A 24290-nucleotide genomic window follows, 5' to 3' on the forward strand; every position below is an offset into this window, starting at 1 on the left:
TTAAGAGTTAGGAAAGAGGGAACTTTGACTTACTGCTGCAGACACTTATGTACATATTTAACTTTTTTACCATTAAGATCAAAATTTTATACTTCATACTACTTTCACAGCTTAAAAATTAAATCCACCATGCTTGAGGGTGTTATCAAACTATCTAATTAATGATTTCTAGGACATTAAATGTTATCAAAACAAACTAGTATTCCCAAAACCTGTTTAAACTTTTCATGCCTCCACAATGCCTGAGAACCAAATTTCAACTCCTTTACGTGGTGTACTTGATCCTGCCTGCACCACCAGTCTCGTCCCCAGGCCTCCCTACCTTGACTTTCCTTCCCACCCCTAAGCCCACCAGGCATTCTCCAGCTCCCCAGCCTATTTGCCAATACCAGGCCCTGAAGACAGAAGGGAACAAGAAAGGCACCATCCCAGGCTTCATGTAATTTACAGTCTGCTGAAAAAGGCAGGCCCTTAAATGATTATACAGCAGCTAAGAAACCATTACCGAGATGCATGTTACACAGAAAAAGTGAAGAGGGCATGTGACAACAGGGAATCTCAAATTCAAAAATAGAATTCCAGGAAACTTTTCAGATGCAGCTACTATGAAAGAGACCTGACAAATCAAAGTGTGGAGGAACAGAGCCAGGGGGCTGGGGCCTGAACAGTGAGCCAAGTGTAGAGTGGAGCAGGGCTGCACTTCAGCCTAAGAGCAAGAAAATGAAGAGTCCTCACTATGGCTGCATTTTGAAGAATTTGGGCATATAATTTACGTATTATTTTTGAGTACTGTCTACCTTCTGCATCTTCCTACCACATTAAAATATAAGTTCTATAAAAGCAAAAATCTCAACTGGTTCAGTGGTAGGTTTTAAATTCCCAGAACTGCCTGGTATGTAGTAATCATTCGGTAAACAGCTGTTGCTGAAAGACTGAATGAACCAATAAACAAATGAAGAGTTTAGAGAGAGGCAAGAGAGATGTGAGGAGTTTAGTCAGGAAGCAGTGGTCTAGAGGAGAGAAAAATTACTATTTTAAACTCAGGGGGGTGTGCTTCAAGTCTCACTGAAATCTCACTTTCTCCAGAAAGCCATTCCAGTCCTCCTACACCGGTGTGTAGTAGGTCACACACTGCTGTGTGACCAGATTACACTCTGTCCTTCAATTATGACAGCCCCTGTCACTTATGACAGCAATGACTAGGTCTGCTGCTCTACGAAACCCCCCGAGCTTAGCAAATCAGAACACCAACACATTATTTGTTGAATGAATAAACAACTATTCATCAGCTTCCACAGAAACAAGTCTGTTGCCTAAATGATCTACTTGAGTGCCAACAGAACTGCTCACCTCCAGAGCATCAGTGTTTGAAGTGAATAAACTTATATCCAAGGAGAAGTAGTGGCTTGTTCAAATTCACACATCTAAGTGATATATAGCAAGAAAGTGCCACATGGTAGTTCAGAGCAGGAGGTCAAGAACCAGACAGGTTTGGGTTTTGCTTCAGTTTAACACAAAGCACACTCAATGAAATACCGCTGCTGCTGGGCAAAACCAAGCCCAATATGTACCCTCCTTGTCTTTTAACCCTCAGTCAAGCACTTTTCTTACTGCGGCCTGCAACTTCCAATGTTTGAAACGTGGGTGGGTTTCACAGAACCCACTTTTTTTTAAGCCTATTCTTAAAAAAAAAAAAAATTGTACTATCTTAACTGTAATTTTATTTAAATAAAAAAATATTTTATTTATTTATTTGAGAGAGAACAAGAGAGCACAAGCAGGGGGAGAGGCAGAGGGAGAAGGAGAAGAAGACTCCCAACTGAGCAGGGAGCCCAATGTGGGGCTCCATTCCAGGACCCTGGGATCACGACTGAGCCGAAGGCAGACGCCCAACCAACTGAGCCACCAAGGCGCCCCCTTAACTGTAATTTTAAATGTGTATTTCATTAGTTTAAAAAGATCAAGGGCACCTAGATGGCTCAGTTAAAAGATCAAACTTTATATGATATTAACTTTTTAAATTGAAGGGCCGCAAGTTTACATTATATTAAAACGTAAGAGAAAACAACAGATATTCAAATTTAATAAAAATTTAAAAGAAGTATTCAACTTTACCAAATATACTTCACTCTGTTTATATAAAAAAATCTCTTTTAAGCAAAACATCATTACTTCTTCACAGATTCAACTTGGCAATATTTGAAGAAAAAGCAGAACTGATTCTACCTATTCTTAGCTTTAGAACTAACTTTTTGGGGTTTTTTTAAGATTTATTTTTAAGTAATCTCTACACCTAATGTAGGGCTTGAACTCATAACCAGAAGATCAAGAGTCACATGTTCTACTGACTAAGCTAGCCAGGCGCCCTTAGAACTTTTTAAGATTTTATTTATTTATCTGAGAGCAAGAGAGAGCATGCGTGTGCACAAGCAGGGGAAAGAGCAGAAGGAGAGGGAGAAGCAGACTCCTCTGAGCAGGGAGCCCCATGCGGGGCTCAATCCCAGGACTCCAGAATCATGACTTAAGCTGAAGGCAGACGCTTAACCAACTGAGCCACACAGACAGCCCCCCCAAAACATCCTTAAGACAGTCCCCTCATCTATTAACTATATGACATATGATACAATATATGAAAATACTATAGGGATTAAGACAGCAGATTCTATTCAAGAAATGTTCAATGATATTCTGTAATTTTTTAAAAGAAAATTTCTAACAGGTGGGACAATCCCCTGAAAATCAAAGAAAAATCAAATATAAAAATTTTAACAAGGAATAAAACAAATCTGATGCTACTGATGCCCTTATACAATTTTCAAATGAAGTACTTAGAATATTTGTTTTCATATCAAAAGTTAATACAACTGAGAAAACACTGAAAAGTACAAAATCAAATGAAACCGAGTATTAGCAACCATATTCCTATGGCTTCAAATCAGGAAGCAGGAAAAAGTAATGGTCCAACAATATCATTTGATTCAAATCCCTGTGGTTCATTCTGTAATCACAGCCTATAATCCCAGTTTGAAGGAAGCCACACTCTGGTTCTGAAGTTACTGAGCACTTGGGAACACGGATGAGGTAAATATTAAACCATATAGTTCCAGCAGTTCCAGAAACGGAGAAAAAGCAAAAACAGCACCAGAACCACTAACCATCTCTTTTTAGCACAACTCACCTTAAAGGAACTCTATCATTTAACCCAAGAGCAAAACGGTAAAAAAAAAAAAAATTCTGTTTTACAGAGGATATGATGGGAGGGATGGGCAATGTTGCTATAACCAAATAAACAGATCATAAAAATGTCAAAAGGAGCTAAAAAAAAAAAAAACTGGGTGCCTTTTCTACAAGCCTATTTGTTAATACTCTTCAGCCCCCAACCTGTGAGGCATCAAAGTCCAATGTGGCTAAGAACACAGGTGCTGAAGCCAGAAGGCGTGGGCTCAACACTGGCTCTCCGGGACAGTGAGCCGGTTACCTCCCAGGGTGCCTCCCTGGAATTTGGTTTCCTCAACTCTAAGATGGAGATAGTAACAATATCTTCTCATAGGGTCATGGAGAAGATGAAATTAGTGAGGGCTGAAATACACCGGAACAACACAAGGCACACAGTATGCTTGGCAATCTGTGATAAAATGGGCAGCCTGCCACCACAGAGTCCCAAGTCTGTTCCTTGCCTGCCTGTCTTTGGATGGGGTATCTTATGGTCATCATTCATCCTCTGAACCCTTATAACACAGAATTAATACTGGCACTGCAATACTGCAAAAAAAAAACAGGCACTACATCCCCAGGACACTCCACCAGGTCAGAGGATCTGTGCACTATTTGTTGCCAGTGAGCAGGGAAGAAGGGTGGGGAAAGGAAGCAAAAACTCTAACAAGGACAGGCATATTTAAATAGTTATTCCTGATGCTAAACACCCAATTCACTTCAACAGTGATTCAGACCATACCTCTCCTTTCTACTTGCTACAATATAGCCTACTTACTCACCCTGAATTCCATCCTCACTGGATGAGAGTCCTGCTACTCATCCACATGGGAAGCTACTTAAGAGTTTACTTTCCTCAGCTGGTTCTAGAACAAATCAGCAAATGTTTTGGGGCGGTGGGGGGGATCACTGCGCCAATATACTGTGGGTAAAAGCTTACCTGTACACAAAAAGCATCCTCAAACTATTCTGCATTCTTGTGTAAAGTAAAGCAAAACTTTCAACAGTCCTGGGTTCAGGAAATGGGTTCCAGCTGATTGTGTTTTCCAGACTGCTCCAAGTCAAGCAGAAGACTCTGTCTGAATATCCTTTCAAATCTTCCTAAACTTTAGTACACATTTTTATAACTGTAAAACAGCATAGTAAACATAACTGAATCCTTTTTCAAAAACATAAAGCCTTTTAGGCATCATCAGGAGAGTCATTCTTGGTTTAGCAGGAGAAAATGATACCGATGTCTAATACTATACTTTGTACTTACTAGGACACAGCTTTTCAATTTTTTTGTTATTTTGGTTTTTTAAATGATTCCCTTCATGCTAGTTTTTGTTGTTACTATTTGGTTCTTTCTGCTAAAGCAAGAGTACAGTTTTTAAAATCCGGCTAATTGGGTGACAAAAACAATGACTATTTTAAGCCTCTACTGTGAAATTTACCAACCTCATTCAAATACATTACCACACTCTGCTCTGAAATGTAAAGGGCAATAGGAACTCCGAGAAGGTTAATGAACTTCCCTCAAAGTTGGAATGCTGACAGGTATCACAGCCAAACGCAGTGAATTCATCAGCGGTGACTCCTCCCTCTGCCCCACTCCTGACATGTGCCACAAATTCTGCTTCCACCAGGCCCTCCACACTATCCACTCTGCTCCATCCTAAAACGTTATTTTAGGCCTCTATCATTTCTTGCCCAGGAAAAGCACTTTTAATTCACTGACCAACCTCGAGTTTTTGCACTGCTCCAATCCATTTTCCACCCCACAAACCCAAGTAAGTTTTCTAATTTTACAATTTTATCATGTTAACTTTTCTACAGGAAACCAGGCAGAGGCTCCCAATGCCATAAGAATAACCTCCAAACCCAGGCATGTCGCAGTCAAGGCCGCACATATGTGGATCTTCATTTTCTCTCCAGCTCACTCTTACTACTACAACCCTGGGTGCTCAGACCAGCACTTTTCTAAAGCTCCCGCAGTCGCTCAGCAACAAGTTTTAACAATAAGGTGTTTTCACTGACCTTAGAGCTGTGTCTCCATCACCACCCTCACTTTTTAGCTAAGTCATGAGTAGTAACTCAAACTTCAGGTATCGCTTAGATATCACTTCCATTGGAGGATCTGCCATGACACCCTCAAACTAGGTCGGGTGCCCCTCCTACATGGGCCCCATGCACTCTGAGCTTCAAATTATTAAAAATGTATTAAATTGCCTCTCTACTTGAAGGTCCCCTAAGGGGACTTGAAGCTCTTTGAAATCAGGGTCTGTAGCTCGTTATTCTTTGCTAAACAAGTGGGCTGGGGTTCCAAACCCTGTCTTCTACCAGCTTCAGATGCACACCCTACAATGCTCTCAAGCTCCTGAGATCAAGTTAATAAGATGTGGAATTGAAAAGAACTTCTTAAAGGCAGATATTTGATATCAGATGACTACTTGAGAATTATTATCTTAAAATAATGTGATTTCTCCTAATCAAAATAATGATTCAAGAACAAGACATAATGAAAACCATTCCAGAAGACTCTTAACTACACACAAGATTTTAAAAGAATGTGGCAAACCATCTCCACATACCCTCCATATAACAGCTTAAATATTCAAATGGGAAAGGAAGAAAAGCTTTAAAAAGAAATGTAACAAACTGAAACATTAATTTACTCAAATTAGAGGTGAAAATTACTTGGAAAAAGAAAGAATATAGTTGTCAAAAAAAAAAAAATTGGGGCACCTGGGTGGCTCAGTTGGTTAAGCGACTGCCTTCAGCTCAGGTCATGATCCTGGAGTCCTGGGATCGAGTTCCACATCGGGCTCCCTGCTCAGCGGGGCGTCTGCTTCTCCCTCTGACCTTTCTCTCTCTCTCTCAAATAAATAAATAAAATCTTTAAAAAAAAAATTTATGGGGCACCTGGGTGGCTCAGTAGGTTAAGCATCTGCCTTCGGCTCAGGTCATGATCCCAGGGTCCTGGGATCGAGACCCTGATTGGGCTCTCTGCCCAGCAGGAGCCTGCTTCTCTCTCTCCCTGCTGATCCCCCTGTTTCTATTCTCTGCCAAATAAATAATATCTTTAAAAAAAGAAAGAAATTTAGCCTTAAAGATACCACAGGCTAAGGAGAAAAAAAAGGAAGAAAAAACAAAAAACAAAAATAAAACAGAACAAAAACAACCAACCTATGGATTTAAAAAAGACAGAATTACCTATAGTTAACACATACATTCTTCCAATGGAAAACTATTGCTAATGCAATTGCTAAAACCACAAGGTATTCCAAAACTTTACACTATTTATTTGCATCAGCAAAACTCTATCTGCACAAATACTCTTAAAAGTAATCTTTTACCTAACACATATAAAACTATAAAATGTGGAAAAACAGTGTAGTTCCAAACAAACGGTACTACACGAGAAAACTAAATAATTAAATTTTAAAAAATATGTATAGCTTCTTATAACAAGTAATTAAAATTAAACTAGAAATAAAACCGAATGAAAATTTATGAGCAAAACAAAAGGGCATTCCTAAAATTTTTAAATGCTTATCTGAAAACTATAACCTGCACATTCAATTGTGGCTTAACTAATTCAGACAACAGGTGTCAAGAACTGTATACCATAGTTAAAGTTAACACCTGTAATGAGAACCTGCCATTATGTGAGAGTTATGACTGGGTCTTAAAAATCACTTAAAGCATACAAAGAGACAAAATTGAAAAGATAAATGGATTTTTCTTCTATTTGCTACTTATCCCTATTTTACAAATTAACAGCAGTTGCAAATTCAAATGCAGACTGTCAAACACAGGCTCCCTGAAAAGATGACCTCTTTGAAGAAGCAAAACCAACTTTATTATACCTGCTACACTGAAAGATAACCATCACTTTGAGGCAATCTGGGAGGTTCCACTAAGTTCTGTTAAAGACCCTAGATTCAAAATCTGCAGAGCTCCTCTGATGCCCACTGAGCCCCCACCCAGGGGTGTCCCCAACCACAGGGGTGAGAAAAATCTCATTTTGGGGAGAGCTCCAATTTCCTTTTTAGGAATGAGGAATGATTAGATTTGAAAATGTTTATTATTGAAGGAAGACTTCCTATTAGAAATAAAATATCCTCAACATTATCCTCAACATTTTCTAAGTCCATAGACAAAGTTTACATGGAAGAAGACAAGTACAGGACCTAGAAGTTCACCTTCATGTTAGCTCTAGAAGCCAATGTATTCAGATTTCATCACACTGGTATCTAAACAGGATAAAATTTCCTTTGAAACCTGTATCAAAACCTTGAGGGGCACCTTGGGTGGCTCAGTCAGTTAAGTGTCTGCCTTTGGCTCATGTCATGATCCCAGAGTCCTGGGATCAAGCACCACACAGGGCTTCTTCTCAGCGGGGAGTCTGCCTCTCTCTCTGCCCCTCCTTCCACTAGTGCTCCCTCGCTCTTACTTTCTCTCAAATAAATAAAATCTGTAAAAACAAACAAATAGACAAAACTTGAGAACTTTCTGTCTTGACTTATTTTGTCCATGGGAGTCTGGGTCTGGGAGAGATCTCCCCTCCAAATTTAAACCACCAAGGCACTGCATATTGTCAGGTCTACAATTAGAGATAGCCAACCGTTAGGTTGGGGGCCCAAGACACAAGGTGAACAAACAATATATTTGATATGTTATTACAAGATTCTCATGGGTTCATCTCAGGCCAAGTCTATGCTCTCTCTGAAGCCAACTTCTCCTTAAAGGTACTAAATCCAGAAATCAAATTTATGTTCTTATGTTTCTAAAAGGCATAATCGGGGCGCCTGGGTGGCTCAGTCGGTTAAGTGACTGCCTTCGGCTCAGGTCATGATCCTGGAGTCCCGGGATCGAGTTCCACATTGGGCTCCCTGCTCGGCAGGGAGTCGGCTTCTCCCTCTGACCCTCCCCCCATCTCATGTGCTTTCTCTCTCTCTTTCTCTCTCTCTCAAATAAAATAAATAAATAAAAATCTTTAAAAAAAAATAAAAGGCATAATCTCACCTAGGACAATTAAAAATTATAATAGACTCTTTTGCAAGCTTTTGATTATGAATGGTTCATTTGAGAGTCACCTGTTGGGGGGGGTGGACGTAAAAATCTCAAACACCTAATGTTCTGTAATTTTTTTCATTACAATGAGGAAGCTTCCAAAAGAAACTCAGATTCCAAATTTCTTTTTTTTTGTTTTTTAAGATTTTATTTATTTATTTGCCAGAGAGAGAGAGAGAGTACAACCATGAGGAACAGCAGGTAGAGGGAGAAGCAGGCTTCCCGCCGAGCAAGGAGCCCGATGTGAGGCTCAATCCCAGGACCCTGGGATCATGACCTGAGCAGAAGGCAGACGCTTAACCGACTGCGCCACCCAGGCGTCCCCCAAATTTGTTTCCTCATGAAATTCACGGGAAAGACAAAGTTCATAGGGAGGAGGAAAGGCGTAGGAAAAGCCAAATGAAAAATGTGAAAAATTTAAAACTCTGTCAAACCTGATGGTCTTTATCCTGCAATTTCTTTTCCTCCATCCTGTTTTCCTCCATTTGCACCTGCCCTGCTCTTTCTTCCACTGACCTGTTCCCTTTCTTCTCACTGGCCAGAAACCCTCAAAGCAACACTACCTTTTAAAATTAAGCTACTGTCAGAATAGGGCCAGCCTTGAGGGCTAAGTTAAAACTTTGGTCTCATTCTGAACTAAGAAGCATTACCAAAGGCTTTCCAAAGCTTATGTAGATTGGACAGAAATTTACAGAGAAATTGAGGAATGTATAAATAATCTAGTGTCCCCAGATTTATATGAGTTGGTTCACAGTGCTAATAAGAACCTGAGATAAAAGGGGCGCCGGGTGGCTCAGTCAGTTAAGCGTCTGCCTCCAGCTCAGATCATGATCTCAGGATCCTGGGATCAAGCCCCACGCTGGGCCCCCTGCTCAGCCTGCTTCTACCCCTGCCACTCCCCCTGTTTGTGCACTCTCTCTCTAGCTCTCTGTCAAATAAATAAATAAAATCTTTAAAAAAGTTTTTTTTAATAAAAGAAAAAGAACCTGAGATTAAAAAAAAAAAAAGTACTGGATACAAGGGCAAAATAGAAAGACCTGAGAGTGATTCAGACTCCTAATTGCACAAGAAACCAGAGAAGTTTAGAAAAACTGGAAATAATGGAAAAAGTCTTTGGGAAGCTACTATCAAAATCTTTCCTATGAAACTAGGTTGGACTCTAATCTAGTTGAGCTAGCAAAGAAATGACCCATCTGTTGGGCACCTCAGAAACAGGCTCTTTAGTACCTTTAGGCATTCAGGAGTAGACACCAAAGCAGTTGTGACCCAGCTCCCTCCTCACTTTTTGTGAGTAGCCTTAAGCCAGAAACAGAAAATTTTATAAACAAGTAATAACTGGATGGAAATAGTCACATAGATCTTTAATTCCATACTATAAATTTTGAAAGAGCCCAAAAACAAAAGCAGAATAAGATGCAGAATAAATTGGTGGTCTTAAGAGATAAAACTAGATGTTCCCACTCCAGAAATTAAAGCAATCTCTCTAGGGGCACCTTGGTGGCCCAATCGGTTAAGCATCTGACTCTTCATTTCAGCTTAGGTCATCTTCTCCCTACAAGACACTACACCCACTGACTTCATGAGAAAGCATATTTAGGACAAACAGAATTTCCAGATCATATGCTCTCCTAATGACCACATGCGTGAACGCCTAAGGACTCTGCTATTCATCAAGACAGAATTAATTTGGACTCTGACTCATTACTACCTTTGTGACTAAAATCAACCCCACACTGAAGATCTCAAGAAGGCCAGATTTCTTTTTGAAAAAAAGTAAAATTATACTGGCAGAAGTACCGGGGCCAAATAGATCACAGTTCGTAACAACCCATCCAAACCACTACCTGAACTTACACAACTCTCTAAAACAAGAATGGAAAGAAGGACTAAAACCCAACAGTTGACAGCCTACTAAAGAAAAGACTTGTCATACTCTGCTCAGTCTTTCAGGTCTGCAGTCATGGTGTGAGAGCTATACTGCCTTTTAATTTGGAGGCTCAACTGGGGACAAATCCAAGCTCATTCAGATGGTTGACAAAATTTATTTCCTTGTGGCTATATGACTAAGCACCCTACCCTTTTGCTGGCTCAGACAGAGATTGCCCTAATTCAGATCTATAGAAGCTGCCAGTAGTTTATTGTCATGTGGACTTCCTCAACATGGCAGCTTACATCATCAAGTCAAAAATTAGAATCTGTTCTCTAGTTTCCTAAGATGTAGTCTTATATAATGAAACATTATATAAGCAGTATATCACAGCAGTAACACTCAATTACTTTGCCCTACAATGCAACTTAATACAATGATAGCCAATCACCTTTGCCTTTTAACATAACCTAGTTCAGGTAGTGACATGGCATCACCCTTTGCCATATTCTAACAGAGAAGCAAGTCACAAGGTTTTACCCAAACCAAAGAGAGGATTACACAAAGGCCTGGATGCATGACAGTTCCTCAAAAAGTTAAACATGGAATTATCATATGACCCTGCAATTCCATTCCTGGGTAAATACCCCAAAGAACTCAAGACAGATACTCAAACACTTGCACACAAATGTTTGTAGCAGCATTATTCACAATCACCAAAAGATAGAAATAACTCAGTCGTCCATCAACTAATGAATGGGCTTAAGGGGGGGGCAGTGGTATATTCCTACTATGGAATATTATTCAGCCATAAAAAGGAATGAAATACTAATCTACACTACACATGGATCCTATATTCTACTTAGTTTACTATTAAACCTATCCAAGGTCCTGGGCGCCTGGGTGGCTCAGTTGGTTAAGCGACTGCCTTCGGCTCAGGTCATGATCCTGGAATCCTGGGATTGAGTCCCACATTGGGCTCCCTGCTCAGCAAGGAGTCTGCTTCTCCCTCTGACTCTGCCCCCTCTCATGTGCTCTCTCTCTCTCTCTCTCTCTCTCTCATTCTCGCTCAAATAAAAAAATCTTTAAAAAAAAACTATCTAAGGTCCTTATTTCCATATATCTACCATTACATAATTTCCATTTAATTTTATTAGAGATTCAAATTCCATGGCGAAATTCTTTAAATTTTTATTTATTAATTTATTTTAAAGAGAGAAAGAGCACGCAAGCAGGGGAAGAAGCAGAGGGAGAGAGAGGGACAAGCAGACTCCACACTGAGCACAGAGCCCAATGTGGGACTCAATTCCATGACCCTGAGATCATGACCTGAGCCAAAATCAAGAATCAGTGACTTAACCCACTGAGCCACCCAGATGCCCCTGGTGAAATTCTTTATATGCTTATTTTCTCCACATTTTCTTCAAAAAATTTTTTAACGTATCAATCATACTTATTTTACAGTTCTTATCATCAACTCCAGTATCTACAGCATATGTGAATCTATTTCTATTGTCTGTTTTACTTTTTCTCTTGGTTTTTCACTATGCTTTCCTTTCTTTGTTATATCTAGTAAATATGTACTAAATGACAGATAATGTGTATACTATGGTTATATGTGTAAAAATTTATCTCCTAGAAGATTATTCATCCAACAAGTATTTAGTGAGCACTGACTATGTGCCAGGCACCATGTATAAGTGATGCAGTAACAAAAAGAATACAATCCCTTCCAGCAAGGAGTTTACAATCACGTGCAGGAAGTACACATTTAACCCATCATTACAATGGGCAAAAAGGCCTATAAAATCTGAGTTCCCTACCACATCTTCCTTCAATGACCTCATCTCTGATTTTTCCCTCCTTTGATCACAGAAGGCACATGATTCCTGGTTGTTTGTTGAACAGCAAGTACATTTCAATCTCAACACCTCTATACCTGTTATTCTTTCTGCCTAGTATGCTTTGCTCTTCTTCCTGATAACCACATGACTTGCCCTGTGTCACCACCCTCCCAATATTCCCTTCCCCCATTCCCTGTCTCATGTTTCACCATAGCATGTACTATATATTTTATTATTTGTTTACTGTCTGTCTCCTTCTTCTATAGTATAAGCTCCATGAGGGCAGGAATTTTTTTATTATTGTTGTTCATTATGTTACTCATTGCACTTCAAACAACATTGGACAGATAGTATGCACTTAAATATTTACTTAGTAGATGAATGAATGAATGATTTAAAATGTGATGGGCAAAGTGCAGGGTACTAAGGGGAAATACAGCAGAGGGCCTATGCCTCTGTGAGGCATGTATGTTTAAACCAACACCTAAACAATGAGGAGACAATAAGGAATGAATACAGAAGCAGAATCAACATGCATGACAGAATTTAGTACAGAAGTTGCAAGAATCTGAAAGATGTCATATATGGTTGGCATACACAGTGTAAAGGATAAACTGGTACACTAGCAGTTTGAAGAGAAAAACAAAGGCCAGCTATATAAAGGATTTGAATTAGTAGCCATTCAAGAGTTTGCAAACAAAGGCATAGGACTGAATTTGGATTTCTGAAAGGTCACTCAAGCTACAGTGTTGAAAGTTAATGGGGGGGGGGGGGTGCGCCTGGGTGGGTCAGTTGGTGAAGCCTCTGACTCCTGGTTTCAGCTCAGGTTATGATCTCAGTGTTGGGGGATCGAGCCCCACATCCAGCTCCCTGTTTAGTGGGGAGCCTGACTGGGATTCTCTCCCCCTCTCTCTGCCCCTCTCCCTGCTTATGTTCTTGCTCTCTAAAAGAAATAAATAAATCTTTATTTTAAAAAAGAAGAAGAAAGTTAATTGGATGGGACCAAGACTGGCTACAAAGAAACCAATTAGGAGGTTGACAAAAGTAATCCAGATTGGATGATGATAGCTGGAACTTGGTGTTAGCGTGAGCAAAGAAAGAAGTAAATGGATCAGAAAGCATCTGTAGGTGAATTCTCTGTAGCAGTATTTATCAAGAATGACTCTAAGGTTCTAGCTTGGGAAACAGTGTGGAAAATACCACCACTTTCTCAGGCAGGAAAGAATCGGGTTGAGAAGCGTACAGCAGGAGTCAGCAAACATTTTCTGAATGGGCCAGTAACAAATATTTCAGGTTTGCTGGGTGACATGGTCTGTCACAATTTCTCAACTCAGTCACTAGTGAAAAAAGCAGCCATCAGCAATCTGTAAAGAAAAGAGCAGGGCTGTGTTCCAGTAATACCTTACCAATCCGGTGGGCATGGAGCTAATTGCCAATTGCTAATCAAAGAGAAAATTATGAGCTCAGCTTTTAACTTGTTACTTTCAAGATGCCTCGGGGGCATCAAGCAGAACTATTTAAGAGGCACCCACACATGCAGAGATCTAGCACAGATAAATATATATAGATTTGAGATGTGAGCCGTAAGAGTAAGGTTGCACCAGGGTGAGAGTGTACAATAACATTTCCTACTCAGAATCCAAAATAAAACCACATTTACAGAACAAAGATAGGAAAAACAATCAGCATGAAAACTAAGAATGAACATTTAAAACAAGCCAAAAAATACAAAAACAAAACTAGAACTGAGTAGTGTGCCAGAAGTAGATATTTAGAGAAGGAAAAAGTGACCAAGAGACTCAAATGCTTTGAAGAGATAAACACCAGGATTACAAATTATATACTGAATGCATTGAGAATGAGAGGTTGCTGATAGCCATTGCAAGAGAAATTTCCATTAATGAGGAAAGAAGCCAGCCGATGGTAGATTAATGATTAAGTGAACAGTATAGAAATGAAAGCAAGTAAGGACAATTCTTCTAAGACCTGTGGCTATGAAAGAGGAGACTAAGGTGACAGCTATAAAGTGACAAGGGGTTACTGTGCTCTAGGCAACCACATTTTTTTTCCACTAAACTGGAAGCACCATGTGGTGAGGGATCATGGGCATCTTGTTTATAACCATCACATGCTTCCCACTTAGCCCAGGGATTAGCACATTTGTTGACTGAGAATTTTTAAGAGCAAGGGTAATGGAAAGGAGCTGACAGACAAGTTTTAAGATATGGAAGAGAGAAAAGATAATCCGTAAAGACCGTAGCCCGTGAAGGCTACTATAAGGGGTACATCTGGAACCTAACAAGAAGAACTGGCTTTACTGAGGATGGGAACACTTCGTCCTTGTAACAGGACAGAAGGGAAAAAAAGTGGATGAATACAGATTAAGGTAAACATGGGCAAGAAATGGAGGATATTAATAAGGGCCAAGCTTGCTAACTGTCCTATAACACATGAAAGTTTCCTGCACAATAAACAACTGCCCAGCCCAAAAGCTAACAATAATTAACACTGAAAAGTTTTTGCAGACTAACTCAAATCACAAAGTTAAAGTCTACATAGGGACACTCTTCTTCTAAGGAGAAAAAGACATGTAACTTTTCCTGGGAAAACACACACACAGACACTTCAATTTCTGCATTTCTTCCTTAGAAACCTTCAGCTGCTAAAGCTGCTTACTTAATGAGGAGTTATGTTTGGGATCTATAATCATCCACAGCTATGCCACTTTCCACCAGAAACAAATTTATAATTTATGTTTTATGCATATGGACAGAAGCTCAACACAAAGTTACACAGAGAACATCGTAATGTTTCAAACGTTAAATTCATACCATCATTAAATGAAATCCAGAGAGCTAAGAGAACATTTTTAAATCACCAAGTTTTTTCCTATGAAAGTATGAGTCAGTACTAATCATGACTGAATGGGAAAAGATATTTGAAATGACATATCCAATAAAGGTTTAAAATCCAAAATATATAAAGAACTTACACAACTCAATACCAAAATACAAATAATCTGATTAAAAATGGGCAGAAGACCTGAATAGACACTCTTCCAAAAAAGACAATACAAATGGCCAACAGACACATGAAAAGATGCTCAACATCACTAATTATCAGGGACATGCAAATCAAAACCACGATGAAATCATCACCTTACACCTGTCAGAATGGCTAGAACCGAAAGACAAGAAATAAAAGGTGTTGGTGAGGATGGGGAGGAAAAAGAACCCTCATGCACTGTTGGTGGGAATGCAAATTGGTGCAGCCACTGAGGAAAACAATACAGAAGCTCCTTTTTATTTATTTTTTTTAAGATTTATTTATTTGAGAGAGAGAGCCCACGCAACAGAGAGTGCATGAGCAGGGGAAGGGGCAAATGGAGAGGGAGAACCAGACTCCCCGCTGAGCAGGGAGCCCAACAACATGGCACTCAATCCCAGGACCCTGGGATCATAACCTGAGCTGAAGGCAGGCACTTAACCGACTGAGCCACCCAGGCGCCCCAGAAGTTCCTTTAAATATTAAAAATAGAAATACTATATGATACAGTTATTCTATTACTGGGTACTTACCCAAAGAAAACAAAAACATGAATTTCAATATATGTACCCCTATGTTTACTGCAGCACTCTTTACAATAGCCAAGATATGGAAGCAGCCCAAGTGTTCACCGACAGATGAATGGAAAAAGAAGGGGAGACACACACATACACACACACACACACACACACACACGCGGATTATTACTTGGCCTTAAGAAAGACCAAGATGCTGCCATTTTTGACAATATGGATAGATCCAAAGGATATTATATTAAGTGAAATAAGTCAGAGAAAGACAAATAGCATATGATTTCATTTATATGTGGAATCTGAAAAACAAACAAAAAGCAGAATCTCAGGGCGCCTGGGGGGCTCAGTTGCTTAAACTTCTGCCTTCCGTTCATTCAGGTCGTGATCCCAGGACCCTGGGATCCAGCCCCATGTCGGGCTCCCTGCTCAGCTGGGAGCCTGTTTCTCCCTCTCCCTCTGCCCCCGCCCCACTTGTGTGCACACTCTCTCTCTCTCTAATAAATACATCTTAGGAAAAAAAAAAAGCAGACTCTCATACCCATAAACACAAAGAACAAACTGACAGTGTCCAAAAGGGAAGGGGGTAGGGGGATGGGTAAGTGGTTGAAGGGGATTGGGGAAATACAGGCTTCCACTTATAGAACTAGTCACAGGGATAAAAGGTACAGCAGAGGGAATATAGTCAATGGTACTATAATAGGGTTGTATGGTGACAGATGGTAGCTACACTTGGTGGTGAGCAGAGCCATTTAATGTATAGAGTTGTGAAATCACTATGCTGTTCACCTGAAACTAATGTGACATTATGTGTCAACGACCGTTCCATTAAAAAAAAACTGATCATGAAATATAATGCTTAAGTGGCTTCTTGCTCCTTTTAACTTATACCATTTAAAATAATCCAGGGGTGGTTGGCTGGCTCAGTTGGTAGAGCAGACGACTCCTGATCTTGGGGGTGTAAGTTCGAGCCCCATGTTGGGTGCAGAGATTACTTAAAAATAAAATCTTTAAAAAAATAGAATAAAAAAATAAGTAAAAAATTTAAAAATTTAAAATAGAATAATCCAGTGTAAACACTGATTTATTTTAGCCCACACATGCATATCTTTGCATTTTACTATGCATTTTATTTTGCATTTATATTATTGCATTTAGCAATAATTGCATTTTATCTAATGCTTTTCACAAAATGTTTGACTTAAGGACACATATATTACAGTAATACAGTTTCTCACCTTGACTACACCATCAAAGCCAGGGATTGTGTTAACCTTTGCTTTCTTAGCTAATAATTTGCTTTCAATCTTGTCACCCATGGCTTGAATAGCATGTGTGTCGGGTCCAATGAAAGCGACATCCTCTGCTGCCTGTGAAGAAACACAAGTAGAAATTTGTAACAAAAACAATATGGTGCTTGATACAGTCACAACTTTATAAAAAGAAAAACCCATATGTATATTTACTAATTATTTACATACCAAAAACAACTTAAAAGCAAAGGATTTGAACGAATACATTAAAATATACAGTGCTGTATATGCTACAAGTGCACAAAGATATAGGAAACAAAGTCGGGCCAAAGAAAAATAACAAATGAAGAATTCCTGCTTGATATTTACAGTATTCTTTGGAAAAGCCACTTCTGTGGTGGTATATTTATATATAATATCCTGCCACCTAACCTAAACAGTAGATTCACCTTTAAAACACCTTATAAATCTTTGCATTCTCCATACCCTACAGCACACTGCCTAGTTCAACACAAATGTCCTTTTTCATTAAATACCAACTCTGTGCCAGGCTTTGAGCTAAATGTAGGGGACATGGATGAAAACCACAGGATATCCATTAATTCAAGGGAATGTGATCACTAAACCTCAGGGAAATAGCCAAAAGAAAACAGAATGTTTACACCCTTGTGACTACAAGAAATGAATCAAGAATCTAGTGGGAATTTACCAGGTAGAGTTATAGTTTCAACAAAAACTCTTCTGTATCAATCACATTTAGTTCCCCAGCAATGGATCCGTCCCTCTGTGTTTACAGTATTATAATGAACAAAATGTTAATGAATTTTGCCAAAGAGCTAATCAGGGAGAGAGCAAAATATGATGTAGTTAGTGCCACTATAGGGCATAGTCTAGAGAAGTAACGGTGAGGATTGCTGAAGTAAAGGATGAGCCTACTAGGCAAAGAATGGAGGTTAAATATGAAAAAAGGAAAACCAGAATGGATGCTGGGCACCATCATAGTCAGGCCCTGAACTGTTCGTTCTCCCATGACCTTTGGTCAGGTTGGTATAAAGAATAAATCATGTATTTTATGCCTCATATTCTATCTACTAGCACTGGTGCCTGAAAGGACTCTGGGCTTGGGAAAGGAGATCCATTCTCCTTTTAAGTATATTATCCAGAGTAGCTACTGCAGTGTGTTTGTTGGATTGGTCTCTCGGCCATTATGAACCAAGAGGATTAAACCCATCCAGAGCAGAAGGTGGAAGGAGAACAGGGAATCAACAAAAGCAATGGAGAGAGATAAGTAACAGGGGGGTGCGATGTCTATGATAGCGTACAGGAAGCTGACAGAGAGGTCTAGAGGTTCTAAGAGGAGTCCCGGCTGAGATATGGATTTTCAAAGGCATTAAACACAGGAGAAAATTAAAAGTTATAGATGAAATCACTCAGATAAAATGTATAGAAAAGCCAAGGCCTTTGAACTCAGGATGTATACTTTCTCTTGTGCCCAAAACCAACACAGAAGAAAAGGGAAATTTTAGATTCTGAACTAATAAAGTTTCCTTTTCTTTGTATGACAATGGGAATAGTAACCACCTTGCAAGTTTGAGTATTAAATAAAATAATAATGTAAAACGCCAAGCTGAGTGCCACAACTGTTAGTTCTTATCTCTTAACCAGAAGTCCTGATAAAAAAGAGAATACTAGAAAAGTAAGACAGGTCCATAGGACCTCAAAATTATAGGAACCCAAATACTTACAATTACCAGTTATAAATGGCAGAATGCAAGATGAGAAAACCTCTTCAGCAAAAACAGAGGCCCATAAAGTACCTCCCCATCAAATGTTTGTAAATAGTAGAACCTTATTTTCTTAATTAAAAAAAAAAGAATCTTTTGTGAAACCCCCAAAATGTAAACACATGAAAAGTAGAGCTGCTCTGAAAGAGGGCAAAGTGGTCAGAGGCTTACATCTCCGCATACTCCACATGTCTCCAGTCATTTTGGACCACAGCAATTATCATATTCATTTCTCTTCATCCCAAACCTGCCACCCACTAAATGCCAAGCCAAGTCAAGAGGAAACAATCATGTTTCAACTATCAATTGGCTTTCCATATTTCCCTTTTCCTTGCTAAGATGGAGGAATTTTTGTTATAAATGCGGTTTTAAACACCACTATGCTAGACAGACGTAATCAAGTAATCAGAATACCCACACAAACAGCTGAATAACATAAATGAGAACACCCAAAATACATTATGATTATACAGTAAAACTTCTGATTAACAGGAGCCCGACAACTAGGAACCTCTGATTAGTTAACTAGATTTGTCTCATGCATTCTGAGTTGAGGCAAATTACTTACCCCAAAATGCAAAATACCAAGAAAAAAAGCTCACATCAAATAGTTAGTGACTACTCTTTTGTCCCATCCAACAGAAAAGAAAAAGAGCCAGTAGTAAGCTGGGTAACTACTCAGACAGACGTTTCAATGAACCCGTTTCCTCTGTCTTTAGATGTTCTGGTAGCATTCCCTGGGCCGGCCCTTAAATGTCATTACAGCAAAACGAGAACGCGGCGTCCCAGCTCCGAACTCCCCGAATTCTTTGGCCAAAAGAGCAAGGCGAGGTCAGGGTGAGACAGTATGCCAACTGCAAAGTGACGGAGCATGTTTTAAAAGTTCTGTGATTTTGACCAGAGTCATCTGTGTGATTTGAAGTTAAGGCCAGAATTTATCACTAGTACCCTTTTGATCATCTTTTGTTCACCCTGAATCTTTTGTCATCCATCCAATTCTCCGCCTCCCTTAATCTCCAGTAAGTCTTTTTGACATTCCATAGAAATAAAATGCACTTCTAAATATATGCTTTATAAGGTCCTTGTAAATTTACCATGAATGGTAAATAGAATACCTGAAGGCAGGTAAATGTCTTACAGTCATGGGCCTGGATGGCTCAGTCGCTTGAGCATCCAACTCTTAACTTTGGTTCCACTGGTGACCTCAGGGTCATGAGGTCATGTCCCGCATCAGTCTCTAAGCTTGAGATTCTCTCTCTCCCTCTGCCCTTTCCCCCACCCCTGCTAGTGCATGCTCTCCCTCTAAAATAAATAAACCTTAAAAAAGTGGGTTTTTAAACAGCATTGGAAAACACCATAAGAAAGAAATTTCAAAAGGCCAAAATCACTGCTCTAAGATTCCTTTCATTGTCTAAATTCTGTGATTTTATGATTCTGGTCAAATTTTGATAGAATAAAGAAAAAAAGGATTCATTTTGAACAGCATGTTAGGGGAATAATGAGATTTAACTTACAACAGACTTGATGTTGTGAATGAAGGACAGAAATAATCATTATTTATAAAAAATGTATGATACACAATTCATTCTCAGAAATATAAGTAGTAAACTGCTACACTATGGATTCAGATTTCTTTTAAATGCATACACTTCAGGCTTACCAAGATAGTGGCATAACTGTAAAACCAGGGTCAGGCAAGAGACACAGCCATGAAAAAATTGCTGAATTGCCCAAAGGACTCAGATTCTAGATTTTAATGTATTCCTTGCTAAAAGGAAAAAGAGTTTCTGGTAGCAAAGGTCAGTTCAGGATTGGTGTGGGGAACTTAACACAGGAGTTAAAAAAGTGAGCCAGTGAGAAAGCTTTCAAAAGTTATTATGATTATGTCAAAAGCACAGAGTAGCAGATAGAAAAGCTATCCCCTAAATATGGTGTTAACAGTATGGACATCAAAAAGAAAAACAGGGAGATTACAAGGTTAATTCATCTTTTCAAGACTTCAGAAAAAAGTCTTTTTTTTTTTTAAAGATTTTATTTATTTATTTGAGAGAGAGAATGAGATAGAGAGAGCATGAGAGGGGGAGGGTCAGAGGGAGAAGCAGACGCCCCGCCGAGCAGGGAGCCCGATGCGGGACTCGGTCCCGGGACTCCAGGATCATGACCTGAGCCGAAGGCAGTCGCTTAACCAACTGAGCCACCCAGGCGCCCTTCAGAAAAAAATCTTTTGCTGCTATCTCTATTCAAGTACTGAAACTTCTTAGACATGTATCACTCATTTCAAAACAATAGACAGTTCTTTAAAAAGCAATATAGAGGAAAACTAACTTTACAGATAAAACTAAGCAAAACAAAAGGATCAAGATAAAATCCCATACAATGTTTTTACAAGGAAAATAAAACAAATACTAGAATAACATCCATGAAGGGGGGAAAAAAAAAACCCACAAGAGAAAAACATATCAACATGTAACAGATCAAAACTGTTACCTATTTCAAAACAAGCTGAAAAACATTTTCTAAAGTTATAGAAAACATGAAATAACATAAATCAGAATTAGAAATGTTCAGAAATGAGATGACATGCCTCAAGATAAAATCAGAAATTAAAAAGAAGTATCATTCTAGAAATGAAGACTAACCCAGAGGGAACTCAAGAGTGAATAAAGAAAACAGATAATGCCTTACAGGAAATAGAAAGTGAAAGGAAGAAACTTTTCTGAATTTAAATATCAAAACAATGAAATTATTTTTAAAAGATACAAGAGAAAATGAGAAACTGAAGAAAAAGAGCATCCAACATATGGATAAGAAGAGTCTCTCAAGAAAATTAAAGCAAAGAAAAAGAATACCAAAACTGTACTTCAAGAAAACGGTTTTAAAAATTGGAAATAGATAGCAAAAAGACATACTACAGCAAAACTGAGAAATTCCATCTAGAATGACCATGATACAATCTAGCAATACTGCTTACAAGAATAAGAAAAAATACAAGAAAAAAAAAAAGAATATGTGACTTATACAAAAGTTTAAATTATCACCGGACTCAGTCAAAAGTAATCCATGCCAAAAGAAAATGGAATAACGTAGTCAAGAAAAAGCATGAGCCAAGGATTTTAAATCCAACAAAACTGAAGTCCAAGAAAAAGTGCAGAGAAAACGAAACAAACAAGAACTCAGGGCCTCTTTCTGAGGAACTGAATAAACCTGTAGTTTGCAAACTACAGGCTGTGGCCCTAATCTGGCCTGCTACCTGTTTCTGTACAGTCCACAGTCTAAATGGATTTTGGCAGGAGCACCTAGCTGGCTTAGTCAGTGGAGCATGCAAGTCTTGATCACAGAGTTGGGAGTTTGAGCCCCATGTTGGGTGTAAACTGCTTAAAAATAATGTATCTATGTATACGTAAATGGATTGTGGGGGGAAACAAAGTGTTTGGGGAAAAAATTTAAGAACACTGTATCCTGGGGCAGCTGGGTGGCTCAACAGGTTAAGCGCCGATCCTAGGTCCTGGGATCAGGCTCCCTGCTCAGCAGGAAGCCTGCTTCTCCCTCTCCCACTCCCCCTGCTTCTGTTCCCTCTCTCACTGTCTCTCTCTGCCAAAAAATAAAATCTTAAAAAAAAAAAAAAAAAACTGAGTAACTGCAACAGACTGTTTTGCAAAGCCAAAAACACTTGCTATCTGGCCCTTTACAAAAAGGTTTGCCCACTCCTTTCTAGAGAATGAGCTTCAGAAAAACAAAATGACTAAAAAGAAGTCAACATAAAGGGCCTGTGGTTACTTGCAGGACTAAAACCAAATGAAGGCTAAGGAGAGAGTATACTTTATATCAGCTATATTTTCTATTTTTCCTTTTTTGTTTGTTTGTGTTAGAGAGGGGAGACAAGCAAAAGGAGAGGGAGACAAAGAATCTTAAGCAGGCTCTATGCCCAGCACAGAGCCCAACACAGGGCCCGATCTCACAACCCTGAGATCATGACCAGAGCCAAAAATCAAGAGTCCTATGCTTAACCGACTGAGCCACCCAGGTGCCCCATACTAGCTGTACTTTCTGACAACACAGATACAGTACAACTATTTCTTTTTATTTATTTATTTGACAGAGAGAGACACAGCGAGAGAAGGGAGTGGGAGAGGGACAAGCAGGCTTCCCGCAGAGCAGGGAGCCCGATGCGGGGCTCGATCCCAGGACCCTGGGATCATGACCTGGGCTGAAAGCAGACACTTAATGACTGAGCCACTCAGGCGCCCCAGTACAACTATTTTTAAAGTGAGGGAAGAACAGGAAGATGATGTGTAAAATTTCTTTAAAGTCTTCAATAATCATATTGGTACTGATACTATCATCCTCAGATTGGTGTGTGTGTGTGTGTGTGTGTGTGTGTGTGTGTGTGTGTGTGTGTGTGTGTGTGTGTGTGTGTGTGTGTGTGTGTGTGTACACATACTACTGACTAGACATGAATCCTTAAGTATTCTCATTTTATCATCTCCCCTGTCCCGGAGAGTCAGAACTTTAAATATGAAAATGAAGATACAAGAGTAACAAAGAAGAGGTTATCTTGAATTTTAATTAAAAGTATCACTATGGGGGCACCTGGGTGGCTCAGTCGTTAAGCGTCTGCCTTCGGCTCAGGTCGTGATCCCAGGGTCCTGCGATCGAGCCCCGCGTCGGGCTCCAAGGTCAGCGGGAAGCCTGCTTCTGCCTCTCCCACTCGCCCTGCTTGTGTTCCCTTTCTTACTCTGTCTCTCTCTGTGTGTCAAATAAATAAATAAAATCTTTTTTTTTTTTAAAGATTTAAAGAGAGGAAACACAAGCAGGGGGAGCAGGAGAGGGAGAAGCAGGCTCCCTGGGAGCCAGACGGGGCGGGGGGGGGGGGGGGGCCCTCAATCCCAGGACCCTGGGATCATGACCCGAAGGGAAGGCAGACACTTAACAACTGAGCCACCAGGCGCTCCCCCCCCCCCCCCCCGCCAAAGAAATTCTTGAAAAAAATTCCTCTCCCTTAGGGTGGAGAAAAAGATATCGGAGTTAAAATACCACCATGTTGCAATCCAGTGAAATACTAGATATAGACAGTAAGCATCAAAGGCTGCTTACATTGTAACAAGTGCTAACAAGACACTATGTGCCTCCTACAGTCTTGACCAAAGGCATCCAAACCCAAATCTGATTCCATCTCTGAATCCAGGTGTAGGAATCCAATTTGCAGAAAATGCCAAGAATGGAGGAAAACCCTGACTTGTACCATGAGCACCCAATCAACTAAGTCAAGATGGACAGAAATTCCAGAAGTCAGTAACCCAAGGTTCTTCAACAGAAGTGTAAGGAAAAAGAAAGTCTGAAAAGAAAACCTGCGGATTAAGAGAAATTTAAAAGGCATCAAAGTTGAAAATAAATAGACCAAACCATACTTTCTAGGGATGCACATTTGGACAATAAAATTATTTTAAAATGCAAGAAAAGGATTACTATAAAAGTAGTGGTTATGAATAGGGAGACATCAGAGAAAAGGACTGAGACAGGCCAGATGGACAAGACTCAGGGCAAATGTCTAACATCTAGACCTAAGCAGTGACTACAAGATTATTTACCTTAAGTAAGCCACACATTTGTTTTGGGTAGTTTCTCTCTTTTATTTTACAATAAAAATTTTGAAAATGATTTCAGAGTGGCCACACCAACTTCTGGAGTGAAACCAG

The 24290-nt window shown here is 39.5% G+C and overlaps 1 protein-coding gene across 5 annotated transcripts in view; it reads right to left on the reverse strand.

Annotated features, from left to right (window-relative positions):
• Positions 1-24290, reverse strand: part of PCCA (propionyl-CoA carboxylase subunit alpha) — a 394205-nt gene that overhangs the window by 270410 nt on the left and 99505 nt on the right. For all 5 annotated transcript variants that reach the window (XM_027588123.2, XM_035726502.1, XM_035726503.1 and 2 more), the window contains one exon: positions 16796-16927. In XM_027588123.2, coding sequence (XP_027443924.1) covers positions 16796-16927 — 132 coding nt within the window. The remainder of the gene's footprint in view (positions 1-16795; positions 16928-24290) is intronic.

Source organism: Zalophus californianus, chromosome 3 (genome assembly GCF_009762305.2).
Source record: "Zalophus californianus isolate mZalCal1 chromosome 3, mZalCal1.pri.v2, whole genome shotgun sequence".
In the NCBI taxonomy this organism is placed as follows: Eukaryota; Metazoa; Chordata; class Mammalia; order Carnivora; family Otariidae; genus Zalophus; species Zalophus californianus.